Genomic DNA, 16,051 nt, shown 5'->3' with positions numbered 1-16,051 from the left:
TTTAAATATAGTTTCTAATCTAGACAAAAGCATATTTGCGATAATTAGTGACCACCTCACTTTCTTATTTATCAAGTATGCTGTTATTGAAAAATGTAATTTGTGGGGAAAAACCTTAAAAATAAGACTCAAGTTGTAATAAACTAGACCCATCCTTTAAATATAAAATACAGTGAGTCAAAACTCTTTCAACACTTGTCTGCACAAATCTCAGGTCTCACACCCGAAACTGCAGTTACTGTCAGAACGCAAGTTGACTCGGGGGACGGTAGTGATACTGTTTTCTCTGATAGCATTTTCTCTGAAGCCGTTTTATGTTAGGTCATCTTCTCCTCTCAGTGTTCTGATACTTGTTTGTCTGACACTGTTCGCTCTGATGACACCTTCCCTGGTGTCTGTTCGCACAACATCTTAGACTTCAAGATATTTTTCCTGTGACCTGAAGCCTTTTGGACTTGGGAATGGTGCCATTTTGTATGATGTCCGAGATCTGATGCTGAGGTTTCAGGGTGTCCTAAAATATACAGTATACTGTGTCAGTGAACTGGGAGGGACATTTGGGATTTGGGGGCACTATTGAACACACACCAGGGAGGGTATCTCTGAGCTAGTGATGTGACACAGGTAGGAAGGGACTTTGGACCCACATAGCATACAAGATCTGACAAATGTTGTCGGGAAGTAGTTGTGATACTGTAAGTTAGCACATGTGATGCCAAGAAAAGGTCATCTTTCCAGGTTTGGAAAGCCTACTTAACTCTGGAGTGAGAGAACTTTATTTTTAAGTAATCAGTTGTGCTTATCTCTTTGTACACACGTTTAAAGTTTCTCACTTTGTTCCAGTATGTCATGTTTGCTCACAGCAACCAGCTTTTATTGTTCCTCCATTGCCAGATTGGTTGATCTAACTAACTGATCTAACTCAGACTGCCTCAGGTTTCTTCTTACCTGGAAACACGTCCGCTGATCTCTGCCACATGCTGGCTGTTCATGTGAACTCAGCAGGACAGAAAACATCTCCCTCCACTCTGTGTTGCTTCATACAGCAGAGCAACGGGGATTGGGCCAACAGGGCCGAAACGGCTCTTTCTTCTCTTTGTCTGACTCAGTTTTTAACTGCTAAGATAGGATACAGATATGTATACTGATACAACTTACTGTAAGAGCAAAATTGCAATTAAAGGTCCACTGTGTAACATTTAGGAGGAGCTATTGGCAGAAATGGAATATAATATTTATAAGTATGTTTTCATTAGTGTATAATCACCTGAAAATAAGAATCTTTGTGTTTTTGTTAGCCTTAAAATAAGCCGTTTTTATCTACAGAGGGAGCGGGTTCCCTTCCATGGAGGCCGCCATGTTGCACCGCCATGTTTCTACACTAGCCCAGAATGGACATTGGTTGCAAACTATGATTTCACCGCTAGATACCACTAAATCCTACACACTGGACCTTGAAAATTAGAGCCTGACAGATACTGGATTTTTGAGGCCAATGCCAAGTTGAGTTAAACTTTACTGGTCGACCTTTTGCATTTATGTACTGCAACTTTCTTATACCCATACCCACTTCATACACCAATACTGATATATCAGAATCAGAATCAGAAATACTTTATTGATCCCCGAGGGGAAACTCTTTCATTACAGCTGCTTACTATCACATCAATGCACACAGGAATAGAAGTACTAATAGAATAGAAATAGAAATAATAATAAAATAAGTCCGCAACAAGTCAATTATTTCTAGTAAGAAATAAGAGATGTGCAAATCAAAATATAATACACTATAATACAGCTAAGATAAATTAAGTGGATATAAATTATAAAGCTAAAATAAGTGTAAAGTACAAAAGTGGATTTACCAGTTGATGAGTATGTACGGTATAATACAATGTAATAATATAAGTAATAAGTAATAGTGCAATAATGAGTACTGTCAAGTTAAGTGTAGCTTATTAAGCAGATTATGAGACAGTGGATATTGCACAGCAGTAATATAAGTATGAATAAATATCAATAAACAGGGAATATTAAACTCTCAGTTTCAACGTCCAGTTTAGTTACTTGGTCATATAGACTGACACCTAGAGGGAGGAGTTAAAGAGTTTGATGGCCACAGGCAGGAATGACTTCCTGTGGCGCTCTGTGGTGCTTTTTGAGGGGAGTCTTCCGCTGAAGGTACTCCTTTGTTTGACCAGCTCGTCATGGAGCGGGTGGGAGACGCTGTCCAAGATGGCATGTAGAGCATCCTCCTCTCTGACACCACCGCCAGAGAGTCCAGCTCCACCCCCACAATGTCACTGGCCTTACGGATCAGTTTGTTGAGTCTGTTAGCGTCCGCTACCCTCAACCTGCTGCCCCAGCATGCAACAGCATACAGGATAGCACTGGCCACCACAGACTCATAAAACATCTTCAGCATTGTCCATCAGATGTTGAAGGAGGGGGGCCCCAGTGTGGCTGAACACGCTGTCCAACACACAGTGCTGCAGACACACATGCTGTGGTCTGCCAGGTCAGGTAGTCAACAATCCAGGACACGAGGAGGGCATCCACCTGCATCACTGACAGCTTCTCACCCAGCAGGGCAGGCCAGATGGTGTTGAAAGCACTGGAGAAGTCAAAAAACATGATCCTCACCGTGCTTGCCGGCTTGTCCAGGTGAATGTGGATGCGGTTCAGCAGGAAGATGATGGCGTCCTCAACTCCCGGCCGGGGCTGGTAGGCGAACTGACGGGGGTCCAGGAGGGGTCTGACCATGGGCTGCAGCTGTTCCAGCACCAGTCTCTCCAGGGTCTTCATTTTGTGGGAGGTCAGTGCCACCGGTGTGTATGTTTTGGAGCCACTGGGACGTGGCGTCTTCGGCACAGGAACAAGGCAAGATGTCTTCCACAGAACAGGGACCCTTTGAAGACTCAGGCTCATGTTGAAGACATGGTGAAGGACTCCATCTAGCTGGGGGGTACAGGCTTTTAGCACCCCGGGGCTAACTCCATCAGGGCCTGCAGCCTTGTTTTAGTGGAGTTTCATCAGCTGTCCTCTCACCCGGTCAGTAGTCAGGCACACAGCAGAGGTTACAGGCAGGGGAGGGGGGGAGTCGTCAGTCTGGAGAGGGCCGTTAGCCCGAGAGCCAGTTGAGGGGGGAGTAGGACTCTCCCAGGAAGATGGAGGAGGGGGGAGCAGTGGACTCAGAGGAGTCTGAGGGCAGACAGCAGCTGAGTTAGAGGGGAGATGAGCAGGAGCCGGTATCTATTCAATTCAATTTTATTTATATAGCATCAATTCATAACAGAAGTTATCTCATTGCACTTTTCCTACAGAGCAGGTCTAGACCGTACTCTTTATAATATTATTTACCCAACAAATCCCACCATGAGCAAGCATTTGACGACAGTGGCAAGAAAAAACTTCCTTTTATGAGGCAGAAACCTTGGACAGAACCAGACTCAATGGTGGGCGACATTTCCGTGTTAAGAAACTAATATTGTCTGATAATATTGCAAAGACCAAAACCAACAGTGGTCAGATGTGTTAGTGCTGGGGGACTATTTTCAGCAGTGGATGAATCCACATTTGGTGCTCTAGTGAGTCTTTGGGGCAGCAGGATGGTGTACGTGGGACTGAACCAGAATAAACTACAGTGTGTGTGTTCATGGTGATGAAGGAACATGTCACCCAGTGCAACAGTGTGGCTCGCTGATGTGTTTTAATAGATTCTGGACAACAATGGAGCTCTGTGGCTCAGAGGAAGAAGATCCATTAGGCTGTGATACACACACAATACTTATTAGTTGGATCAGTTCATTGTTGGTTTGGCTCTGCACATGGGATTTGTTAAAAAGGAGAAAAATATGCCGTAACACCTGTTACAGCCTCAACAAAAAAAACATTTGGCTCAACCTTGTGACCAGCAACATATAAAGAGGACACCATGCCCAAGGATCAGTTTGTAAAGCAAATTTACAAATGATGCCATTAAACAGATCCTTTAAACAATGGACTTGCTAATCAGGCCAAGACTGTAATATTATTTATTTGACAAATGGTTTCCACAACTATTATATCACATAATTCTTCATCAACAAACAGTTCCTTTTAAGAGAGTGTAAATCATTGCAATGTTGAAAAATTTTGAATTTATGGATTTTATTTAATTCGATGCCTCTTTATAGCAATAAACATATTGCAACTAGATGGAAATGCAGCTAGTCTTATTGACATGAACATTAAATCAATGTCGAATAACACTGTTTCTTTCTGTCTCCTGTATCATCCTCTTGGTCATTTCAGAACACAGTGACAATGATCGCGGCTCATGACAGTCCTCTGGCAGCTCTCACCTTCAATGCCTCGTCCACCAAACTTGCCAGTGCCTCAGAGAGGGTAAGAAAGGCCTTTCAAGTCTCAGACACTCTGAGATAGGCTCACTATACATTTAGCTCCAAAGATGAGACAAGAGTTAGTCCTAGGCTGGCAGTCTGTCCGTCCAACACTTTGGTCCTTTTATGGATGTTCCTGGTCCCCAGAGAATGAATGCTTGTTAGTGTGATGCCTTCTTGACCTTTCCCTTTACCCACTGTCAGGCCATAATTTTTCTTTGACCAGCAAGGGAGTTCAAAAGCTAAGGCTTAAATTTGCTCTGGATATTGGATATAAGGATGAATTCAAATATAATTTCTGGTGATTTTGGCCTTAATATTCACTTGTACTAGGAAAATCTAATGGGCAGATTACCATGAAATGTGTTCCAGAGGGAACAAACCCTGGCGTTTTGAACACTCTTTCGCTTTTCACAAGCTCCATCTTTAAGCCAAGCTGTGAATGTTGGGCAGGTTACCATGACAGTTACTGAGCACATTCTGGCCCCAAACAGAATTTATTATTTTGATTAAAATGACCTCCTGACCTTTCCTCTAGTGCAATCCTGACAGCAGACTTTACATCTTTAGCCAAACTACTTTTATGGCAGCTGTTAGTGATAGCAAAATCATCAGTACATTGTTTGTTTCTTTCAAAGCTTTTCTATTGTTGGACACAAGAGCAATGTAGCCTCGAGGACACTGAAGATCGTCACAAGGGAAGAACAGTTGCTATACACCACCAAGCTCCTAACAGAAATCTCAGAAATCCCTATTTTTTCATGAAAAGGAAGCATCTGCTGGAAGATATGTAGCTCTTGTAAACCATTGTAAAGCTAGCACCTCACTGGCTGTCTGGCTTTACAGGGCACCGTCATCCGAGTGTTCTCCATTCCTGAGGGCCTGCGTCTGTTTGAGTTCCGCCGGGGTATGAAGAGGTCAGAGTTCAAACACATCATATAAGATCTGCACTCTATAACGGAAATACACTGTCCAATGTATGAGCACAGCTAAACCTCACTAAATAGCCTAGATCATGATTCCAAATACATATGGAGTTATTCTTGCCGTGCTGCATTGCAGGCACATTGGACTTGTGCCTGGAGACTTTATTACACGCTGATGACTGATTTGTAGTTATTAAATGGCACATTATCTGGTTTGCTGAGATCCTCAAGAGCTGAGTAGACTGATGAGGTCAGAGGTTTCAGCTAATAGCCTACTAATGGTCAAAGTTTATTATCCACTTGAACCTTGAAAATGTTCCACTAAATGAAATGATTATTCCTCAAGAGTTTGCACTTTTCTGTGTGTGTGTGTGTGTGTGTGTGTGTGTGTTTGCCTGTCTGCCTGTCTGCAGGTACGTCAATATAAGCTCCTTATCCTTCAGCCCTGATGGCCAGTTCCTCTGTGCATCCAGCAATACAGAAACGGTGCATATCTTTAAACTGGAGCAACTGGGACCAAGGTACACACACACACACACACACACACACACTGTAAGCTAATTTAACCATGTGGCAACAAACATGGAAAACTAGAATTTATTACAACCTGGCTTTTATTTTTTGGAGCTCTGGCCACTGGTTGTATCAGTTTTGATAACATTGTACTCACCAAAGTAATTGTAGGCAAGGCAGCTTTATTTATAAAGTGCTGTACAAACACAAAGAAAACCATTTAAATGACATTCAAACAAAAGGCAATAAAAACCAGAATAAAGTCAATTAAGATAGAATAAAATGAAATTTTAAAATGAAATAAAATACGTAAAATGAAATAAAATACAGTTACAGTGCAATAATAAGTTGTAAGTTGCTCCAAATGCAACAAAGGAAATAAAAGTGCAGGAGAGAAACCAATTAATCGAAGGCACAGGAGAACAGAGTTTTTCATTTAGAATTGAAAGTGGCTAGGGTTGGGGCACTCAGCTTTCCTGCATTCTCTTTTCTGACTTGTGACAGCTGGGGTGCTTCTCCATGGTGCTTTCTGCTTGCCAGAATACAGTACACCATATGCGTTGTACTGTGGAGAGGGTGACTAGAGTAGTGGTGGAACTGGATGGGGTTCAGGGGGTGAAGAAAGTGAATCCTCACAGGTGGTAGTTGGCATGTTGGGTGGAGACTCTCTCTTGGCTCTGATGTCCCTCTCTTCAGGCGGGGGCTGAGATGGCTCCCCTTCAAGGTTTCTGGCATGTTGTGTTATGTCTTGTTGTTTTGATTCCTCGTGTCTCTTGTCCTTGGCAGAGGGAACAGATTGGTGATGCAGGAAGCAAAATAGGTTAGAGGTGAACAATTTTACTGCTGACTTGTTAAGGCAAAGTCCATCTGCCTTAAAAAGATGTCTGCGGTCCCAGAAAAAGTTGAAATTGTCAATAAAGTGCACTGAATGGACGGTGCATGCAGCTGAGAGCCATGTGTTCAGTGCCAACAATCTGCTGAATCTCTCAGCTCCTCTTCTGACTGGTAGAGGGCCACTGATAAACACCTCAGCATTCAGAGAGCTGACTGTGTTCAACAGATCAATAAAGTCCCGTTAAAGCACTTCAGACTGTCGTTTCACAACATCATCGGTCTCTATGTGCAGTATGATATTTTCCACATTTGGGTGTGCAGTCACGATATGCAGGATTCTTTCTGTCAAGTCAGAGACCATATCCTTGGGAAAGCACAGTGTTTTGGTGTTCTTACTGCACATGCTTCTTGCATTTTTTACAGCAAAATCACCCACAATCAGTGTTTGAGGAGCAGATTTATTGCCAGACAGACAGCCCTCCTGTTTCTTGGTAGTCTTGTTGGTGTTAGTTAGCTGTGTGTTAGCATTCTCTTGCCCAGTGTTTTGAGTCCATGGTAAAGTGGTATCATTCCCACACGGTCCATTGACCTTCACATTCACTTCTAATCGGTGTACAGTATCTTAGTTTCAAGCACTGTAATTTTCTGAAGAAGTTTGTGGAAGTCGTCTGTGGAGAAGGGGGGCATCTTGCTGCTAACTAGCTTCAGCGAGTCCCAGGTTTCCAGTCAGTGTAGTACAGTACAGTGAGACAGTAAAAGGCTTGTGATGTTTTTTTGGCCACGCTCGTGCAGTACTGGAGAAGTAATAAAAGTGATCAAAATGATGGTGGTAGCATTCTGTGTCTTTCATAAATGAAAGTCCCAGTGATATATAAGTATCCAGGATCCACTGTCCATAACTTTTAGTAGAAAAAACAAGGATATCATCAAACAATGTAAGCAAAGCAGTGAACAAGCAGCAAAGCGTCTGCACTTTAAGAAAGCAGGAAGCAAAGTGAGGATGAACCTGTTCTAAAGGAAGCTTGTTACCCTGTCCGTAGTGGAGGGGACGAGGCTGCCACCTGGACAGCCTACATGGGGAAGATGTTCTCAGCAGCCAGCAGCTACTTCCCTGCTCAGGTATCCGGCATGATGAGCCAGGACCGGGCCTTCGCCACCGTTCACCTCCTCACGTCTGGCCAGAGGAACGTCTGCACCCTGGCCATGTGAGCGTCTCTGTGGTCTTTAGGAATCACCTTTAAATTACAGTCATTCTGTGTTTGTGTGTGTTCTTGTAAGTGTATCCTTGACAGAACTAGTGTTTTTAGACCTTGACAGAGAAGTGATTTTGACCAGTCCTCAATCCACAAAAGACTCACACTAATGGGGTTGACTACAAACTAATTTTAGGGTGATTAAGTATAAATTAATCACACCCTTGTTCCTCTCATTGTTGGGTTGGACATAAGTTCCAAAACAACTGAAATGGATATTCAATCTGGTGTTTCAGGATCCAGAAACTCCTGCGGCTGCTGGTGGCCACAGCTGACGGCCAGCTGTTCATCTACAATGTGGATCCACTGGATGGAGGCGAGTGCATGCTGGCCCACAAACACAGGTGAGGCTACAACTGATTTCACAGGGGTGGGGTGGATGTTAAGCATTAGGGTTAACAAGACAGAGGGGGGAGAAAGCCCTGCACTCTGATTTAATCTTTTTATCATAAATCAACGTTTTAACACACATGGTCTTATTCAAGATAAATTTACAAAGTCAAAGCTCTACTCACTCAAAGAGCAGAATTTTTAGTTCATAGTTAGACAGTCAGATTACTTGGATGGAAGTAGGCCTAGTTTTTTACTTGCCAGTAAAATAAGAAATAATGATCGATTGGCAGACATATCTTCAATCAAGATTGCAAATGGAGATTTGTAACACTATCCATTATTAATAAATCATGAATTTTAACAGTTTTACCCAAAGTTGTATACTTTACCGAAGTAAACTTTACAAGGAATAAGCTGGATCATTTCTTTGAAGGTTTAAATCTTCCAAAACTCTCTGTCTGCGATGTTATGATGTTATGTTGTGTTATGATTCTCTAACTACTGAATTCAATTCAATTCAATTCAGTTTTATTTATATTGCGCCAATTCATGACAGAAGTTATCTCATTGCACTTTTCCTATAGAGCAGGTCTAGACCGTACTCTTTATAATATTATTTACAGAGACCCAACAGATCCCACCATGAGCAAGCACTTGGCCACAGTGGCAAGGAAAAACTTCCTTTAACAGGCAGAAACCTTGGGCAGAACCAGACTCAATGGTGGTCGGCCATCCGCTGCTGCCGTGTTAGGTTTGAAGAATACTTCAGGGAGGGAGCTTTCATAGAGATATTCATGTTGCTCTCTCTCTGCTCCACAAGACTGATAAAGAGCCTAAGTTATGCTCAAGGTGACGTCCAATATCTATCTATAGATATAGATATAATGAAGTGTTACCAACCTTGCATGTTATATTTAACAGCTGAATAACAAAAGAGGAAAAAATGGTTTTGTTTTTAATGTCCTTTAAGGAAACATATAACAATAGGCATATGAATTTAAAATCAAAGGGAAGTGGTAATGTGTAAACCTCCAAAAAAAAGCAAAGTTATAGAAAAGGTCTGACATCCGTTTCTACATTAAGGCTGAGGAGCCATGCAGCTTTTTTCTTTTGGCTGAAAGTTGTTTTATTTCCAGCACATTCCTCCAAGTACATTGACTCCGCTTTAAATGAATCCATAATACTACAGAAGGTGATACAGCAGGGGCGATTCTAGGATCAAACCTGAAGGGGGGGCTCAGACCCTAATGAGAATGTGACATATAACTGTCCACTTGCTCACCTGGTTCTTCCTGCACTCGCTCGCTCTCTCTCTCCTCTTTCTCTCCATCCTCCTCTCTCCCTCTTTGCACTGACAATCACCCACAAACATATTGTCTGCAGCTAGAAAACGACATATAATCTGATAATAAGTAAAGCAAACAAACAGAGTATTTATGATGTAAATAAATGTAAGAGGAGGTTGGGGAGACTCCACATTTGATAAGAGTATATCAATACACCACTTGTGAAATGATGATGTGAAATCATTGTGGAGTCCACTGCAATGAATGTGTGGAGTTATATTGATGCAAAAATGATCATTCCCACTAATCATGAATCATATCGTAATCGTAATATCTGTTAAAATAATTGCAGTATGAGCCCTACTGTAAATGTATGCAGAATGCACTGCAATAGGAATGCAATCAGATTGACCAGACCACATCAGGAGCTGGTCTGGCCAACATCTCTCGTGATGGAATCTCAACCAGTTGTAAATGACAGTTTGGCCACATTTTGAAGAAAAATAGCCTGGTCACCTAACTCCACCTCTTTCTGCTATCTCAATCAAACCTGGCAAAAAGCTACAAATGACCTCTTCTTCAGCAAAGGAAAAAGTAAAGCCCACACAGCAGCCAGGGACACGGCATGTTTGTTGACATGTTGAGATCACATAACAGTGTCGGCAAGATTTAGATAAGTTCAGTTATTGATACCATGTGTGAATGCAAAGTATATATTGAATATTGATGCATGAAAAGCAACAGGTGATGACAAACTGGAACCATTAGCTCTGAAATTCTCAGCACAGCTTGTTTCTGAATATATAACTCGTATTTTCAACCTCAGCATTACCTCTGGCGTCATTCCTACATCTTGAAAGACTGCCTATGTTCTTCCTCTCCATAAAGGTGGTAGCAATTCAAATCTAATCTAATTCAATTCAATCTCAAAACTATCTTGTCTTGCAAAAATACTTAAGTACACGCATTCCATACTAACTCCATTTCAGTCTGGTTTCAGGCCTAAGCATAGCACTATTTATGCTTCATTAGGTATTAACAATATAGTCTCAGCTTTAGATAACAAAAAACACTGTGTTGCTCATTTTGTTGATTTAACTAAAGCTTTTGACACAGTTGACCACTCTCTGCGCTTACACCGACTTTCTTGTTTTTCTCCCCATTACAAAGGGAGTTCCTCATCTTATTTATATATAAACAACATCACCTCTTCTTTGTACAGTTGCAATTTCCATCTTTTCACTTATGACACTGTCCTTTACTCATGTGCAGATTCTACTTTACCACTCTAAATCTGCTTCTATCATTTAAAGGTCCAGTGTGGAGGATTTAGTGGCATCTAGCAGTGAAATCATAGTTTGCAACCATTTGAATACCGCTCGCCTCACCCTCCCCTTCCAAGCGTGTAGGAGAAACTATGGTGGAAAACACAAAAGGCCCTGTCTAGATCCGGTGTTTGGTTTGTCCGTTCTGGGCTACTGTAGAAACATGGCGGTGCAACATGGCGGCCTCTGTGGAAGGGAACCCGCTCCCTCAGTAGATAAAAACGGCTTATTCTAAGGTAACGAAAACACAACAATTCTTATTTTCAGGTGATTATACATTAATGAAAACATACTTATGAATATTATATTCCATTTCTGTCAATAGCTGCTCCTAAATGTTACACACTGGACCTTTAACCTCCTTCAAAAACACCTCCATAATTTGAAACTGCTCCTAAACTGTGCAAAGACAAAATGGATGTTTTCCAATGCAAGAAAAACTGATTATGATAGTGTTGAAATCCGTTCTGCTGATAACACCATAATACAAAGAGTGCAATACTATAAATATCTAGGCATTTGGATTGATGAAAAACTTACTTTTAAAGTCCATATTGACATGCTGTTATCTAAGCGGAGATTGAAACTTGGCTTTCTTTATAGAAATCAATCTTGTTTGCCTTTATTTACAAGAAAACAAATTGTTGAAGCAGTTTTCCTCTCTGCATTAGACTACGGGGATGTTATTTATGGTTCCACTCCCAAACCTCTAGATGCAGATAGTTATGGGACACACCATTGTCTACTTTACCAAAAAACTGGCATTCCTGTGCTGTCAACGAGGAGATGGAATGTGCTTTAAAGACACTTTAAGATGACCTCATTCATACCATACACAATTCCAAGGTTTAATTGCTAATTTTATTGAATTGTAATTCTTACTGCTTTTAATCTTTAATTGTTATTGTTTTGTTATTTGTCTGGTTGTCAATTCATGCACCTTTACCTTCTAACATTGTTCATTTTACCTTGTTTTTAGCCCCTTACTGTGGTAGTTTTGGGGTTGTCTCTTCCTGGTTTATTTTGGTGGTATTCTTCTTCCCTTGTATGTCTTGTGTTTTTACTTCCTGTCTGTGTTTTCCCTCCAGTTTTGATTGTTGGTCCTCCCTTGATTGTTTGCACCTGTGTCTCGTTGTCTCACCTCCCCTAGGGTAGTTAGTCTGGGTCTTTTCTTTGTTCAGTGTTGGATCATTGTTGTACACATCGTATTGTTCCTGCCAAGCGTGTTTACAGTAAGTTTGTATTGGATTCTTTGTTCTCCCGTGGACCTTGTTTGGATTTTGTCTGCTCATTACCTGTCTGCTCACCTCTGCCTGTTCTTGCCTGCATTCCACCCCACAATAAACACGGTAGTCATCCGGCTACTTCACCCCGAGACCGCTTCCTCGTCATCTGCTTTTGGGTCCACATACCTCCATACAGCACCCCTTATGACAGAATGATCCAACCTTCTGTCGTAAGGGGTGTTGTATGGAGGTATGTGGATCCAAAAGCATATTTTGGGGTGGAATGCAGGCAAGAACAGGCAGAGGTGAGCAGACAAAATCCAAACAAGGTCCAGGGGAGAACAAAGAATCCAATACAAACTTACGGTGTACAATGATGATCCAACACTGAACAAAGAAAAGACCCAGACTAAATACCCTAGGGGAGGTGAGACAACGAGACACAGGTGCAAACAATCAAGGGAGGACCAACAATCAAAACTGGAGGGAAAACAGACAGGAAGTAAAAACACAAGACATACAAGGGAAAGAGAATACTACAAAATAAACCAGGAAGTGACAACCCCAAAACTACCACACTTTCACTGCTACCTCCTAGCTTTCCTTGATTGATTTTAGTTGTCTGCTCTTATTGTATGTCTGTACCTCGGCACCATTCTCCCTCAATGTGTTTTCCGAGGATCTACATAGAAAAAATGATGATGATGATTATTACCCAGATACAGATTGCATTACTATTTTGCCTGTAGGTTTTGAAGCCCCTGAATCCAAAAGCTACAACTTACGGATCCTCTAGAAGCCATTGAAACCAACACAACTTCTTGTGTTTTACTGTTTTACCTCTGCATCATACATTTGTGGGTGGCAGCTGCATACTGTGATGTGACAGAGGATTAGGGAAGGTTGTAAAACTCAAAACTTTGCTTCATCGTTCACAGTGCTAAATGAGTCAAGAGAAACAAGTCAACTGTAAAGTTAATTTACTCCTGTGTTCTTGCTTCCTTCTTTCTCCTACTGTCTTAGGCTTTTTGGTGTTGATGATGACCAGAGTGAAGGAACAGTGTCAGAAGGGTCGGAGGTCACAGGGCCAGCACAGGCTTGTCCATCCTACGCTGCGACCGCTGCCTTACCAGCCTCTGGTCCCATCACTGCAACCCTCACTGGTTAGTAGTCGCAGTCATTTCTCCATCTGTGTGTAACAGGACGAGTTTGACTTCGCTTTACGTTCAGCTCATTCAAGATGTGGGTTTTCTTAAAAAACTGTATCACTGAAATAGCTTCCCCATCTAAACAGAAGTGTTTAACAAGCAAGGGCTTTTTATTCAACTTATGGCTGCGATAGCTTGATCTAAGGAGGACTGCGATGTATGTGGTGGACAACATATTTTTGAAGACAGAAGCAGTGAGAGTTAGCACTCTTACCAGTCAATAGAGGTCTTTATGGGTCCACTATGGGTTCCTAAACCAAGACCGGACACATGTTGTATCGGGTCTAATTATCCTCAGGTGTGTTTGGACTATATCTTAAAAACATACTGAAATGGACAATCCGATCACGCCCACTCTATGGAGCAACTCTCCAGGTGTGTGGAGGTGTGAAAGTATACAGGGTTTGAACTTCCATCTCAACGTGTACACATTTACACTTTTGCCCTTCGGTGTTTGTTTGGAGCATACTTAAGCCTTAATGCTGTTGAAACTGAACAGATCTGATGGGAACTCCTTAAATGTTCACACAAGTTATTTGGAGAACATGAGTTCTGCCTGTGTAAAGTATAGATCAGGCTGCTCTAATGATTTGTCTGACTCCTTCACCTCTTTCTACCTAGGCTACTCTGAAGATGGTGGAGCAAAGAAAGGCGAAGTCATTCCAGAACACGAGTTCGCTGCTGGACCTGTGTGTCTGGACGACGAGAACGAGTTTCCTCCTGTGAGCATCCAGAAGTGCTAACTGTCAGCTATAGTTAGCGCTCCCACAACAGGTGTAACTTAAAGGCATGGCAGAGTATTCATGCAAACAGAAAGACTGAGATTGCAAGCTAACTGACTCAGATGATGATGAAACAGTGATTCACTGAGTAGAGAGCGAGCTCACGATGGTCATAAAGCTTCAACAGCTAAATCAGTTTAAATTCACCTTTGATGCAGCCTGTGAGAGAACAGAACACTCTTCTACCTTCATATGACTGTCACATCTGTTCTCCAACAGTGACACTGCTCCCTCTTGTGCACCAGATGGCAAATATTGCATGAGCATTGTGGATCTTTCCATAACATCTGAATAAAGCCATAAGGAACATTAATGTATAAGTCCCCTCTGTCTGAATGACAAAATGCCAGCACTTTAACAGACACCTAAAGCCAGCAGTGTTACATATTGCATGTCTGAAAAGGGCTTAATTGAAAAACTGTGTAGCAATTCCAGTGATGTAGCACTGATGTGGCCTTTGATTGTTTGCCATCTGCAGGACCTTTTGTGATTTCCTCTTCATCAGCCATTTTAAACATCCCACTCAGGTTCTATGGCTCCACACTATGTAACTACCTTACTATATGAGCAGAGTGAGTACTGTGGACATTACCAGATTACATGCCTGCCTTGCATTAAAGGAAAATTCCGGTATTTTTCAACCTGGGTCTTACTCTCATAATTGTGGCCATTCTGTCTACGAGGGCCATGCTAACTTTACACTTGCCACCTCTTTGTAGAGATTCAGGAAATGAAGAATCCGGCAAAAAGATGTGCATCAGGGAAAGTATGTGCCTCCTAAAGCTTTCCAAATGTACTTTAATTTTACACAAATCATTTTAACAACTTGTCTCTGAGTCCAACTGAAGTAAACACAGAAATGAGCTCCTTGATTAGCTATTACAGCTAAATACGTCTGGGCTTTGCTTCTGGGGCAACTTTCCGGCTAACCAAACTAGCTTCCTATGCATCTGCAATAATAACAAAATATTTATTACTTATTGCTTCACATATGTAGGATGATTCTATGTCAGCAGAGGTAAACATATATTACAAAAAATATCTTGAAAGGTTTTGATTGCTTTGCTTTTGTACCGGAATTTGCCTTTAACTGTGTACCAGAGACTGGGGCGTGAGCTGCATTTGACAAATCCTGTGGATAAAACTAACGGGTGTGTTCATGTGTTTTGGTAGATTAATTGGTGCCGCGACGGGACTGGAGGTGGCCAGGCGAGGCGCTCATGAGTGAGTAGAAGGACAGATGGACAAACAGACAGACAGGCGCTGGCAAGTGAGATGAACAGCAAAAAAAGTCTTTCAGGGTGCCAAGTTATTTTTTCAGTTAGAGAGAAAATAACATGAATTAACATTAACATTCAAGTTGACTTGGGAAAAAAAACACTGACCAAGAAGTAGAGGTCATGTAGTAATTTCAGAGAGAACCATAATCTGGTCCTCATGTTACATAATAATTGTGTTAAAGGTACACTTCTGATTTTGTCACAGCACCAGTAGTACCTCTAAACGTCCTTCCAGTTCACTGTTGAGTTTCAAAACATCGACTGTGAAGTGAGAGGAAATTTCTGAACTTGTAGATGCTGTTGGCCACAAAAAATCAGGGAGTTTATCTTTAAGGAGTGTTTTATGAAAGTATGAGGTGCATGCTGGAGCAGAAATATATAACCACAATTTTTATAGCTTTATTACTTGACATAATTTGCATTATTGTAGCAATATTTTTATTTTTCTCATTAATAATATCTTAGTTTACATCCATGATAAAAAAATTTAATTATTTTAATTTTTATTGTGTATTGTAATTTACTGCATTGACATGTATGAAATGTTTCTGTGTATGCATCCTGAATGCATTTCAGAAGGTGTGTATGTACGGTTTGTGTGTGCCTATTATCATTTGTAAAAGTATTTTGCTAATTGCACAAGACCAAAACAAGTGAAAGAAACAAAGAAATAAACACATAGATTGGAGTAAGAATGAACCTA

General features: G+C 41.4%; 1 protein-coding gene across 6 annotated transcripts in view; it reads left to right on the top strand.

The window, feature by feature from the left end:
* wipi1 (WD repeat domain, phosphoinositide interacting 1) overlaps positions 1-16,051 on the top strand; it is a 42,171-nt gene extending 26,120 nt beyond the window's left edge. For 2 of the 6 annotated variants that reach the window (XM_044182726.1, XM_044182725.1), the window contains exons 6-13: positions 4,294-4,386; positions 5,229-5,299; positions 5,722-5,829; positions 7,696-7,860; positions 8,145-8,252; positions 13,102-13,241; positions 13,908-14,008; positions 15,242-16,051. In XM_044182726.1, coding sequence (XP_044038661.1) covers positions 4,294-4,386; positions 5,229-5,299; positions 5,722-5,829; positions 7,696-7,860; positions 8,145-8,252; positions 13,102-13,241; positions 13,908-14,008; positions 15,242-15,292 — 837 coding nt within the window. In that variant the 3' untranslated portion in view covers positions 15,293-16,051. Of the gene's footprint in view, positions 1-4,293; positions 4,387-5,228; positions 5,300-5,721; positions 5,830-7,695; positions 7,861-8,144; positions 8,253-13,101; positions 13,242-13,907; positions 14,061-14,546; positions 14,641-14,787; positions 14,835-15,241 lie in introns of all 6 variants that reach the window. The other 4 variants (XR_006376346.1, XR_006376347.1, XM_044182727.1 and 1 more) reach the window with 4 other exon arrangements.

This window comes from Siniperca chuatsi, linkage group LG21 (assembly GCF_020085105.1).
Source record: "Siniperca chuatsi isolate FFG_IHB_CAS linkage group LG21, ASM2008510v1, whole genome shotgun sequence".
Lineage (NCBI taxonomy): Eukaryota > Metazoa > Chordata > Actinopteri > Centrarchiformes > Sinipercidae > Siniperca > Siniperca chuatsi.
Note: the sequence above shows the minus strand (reverse complement) of the source record. Positions and strands in the feature narration are given on the sequence as shown.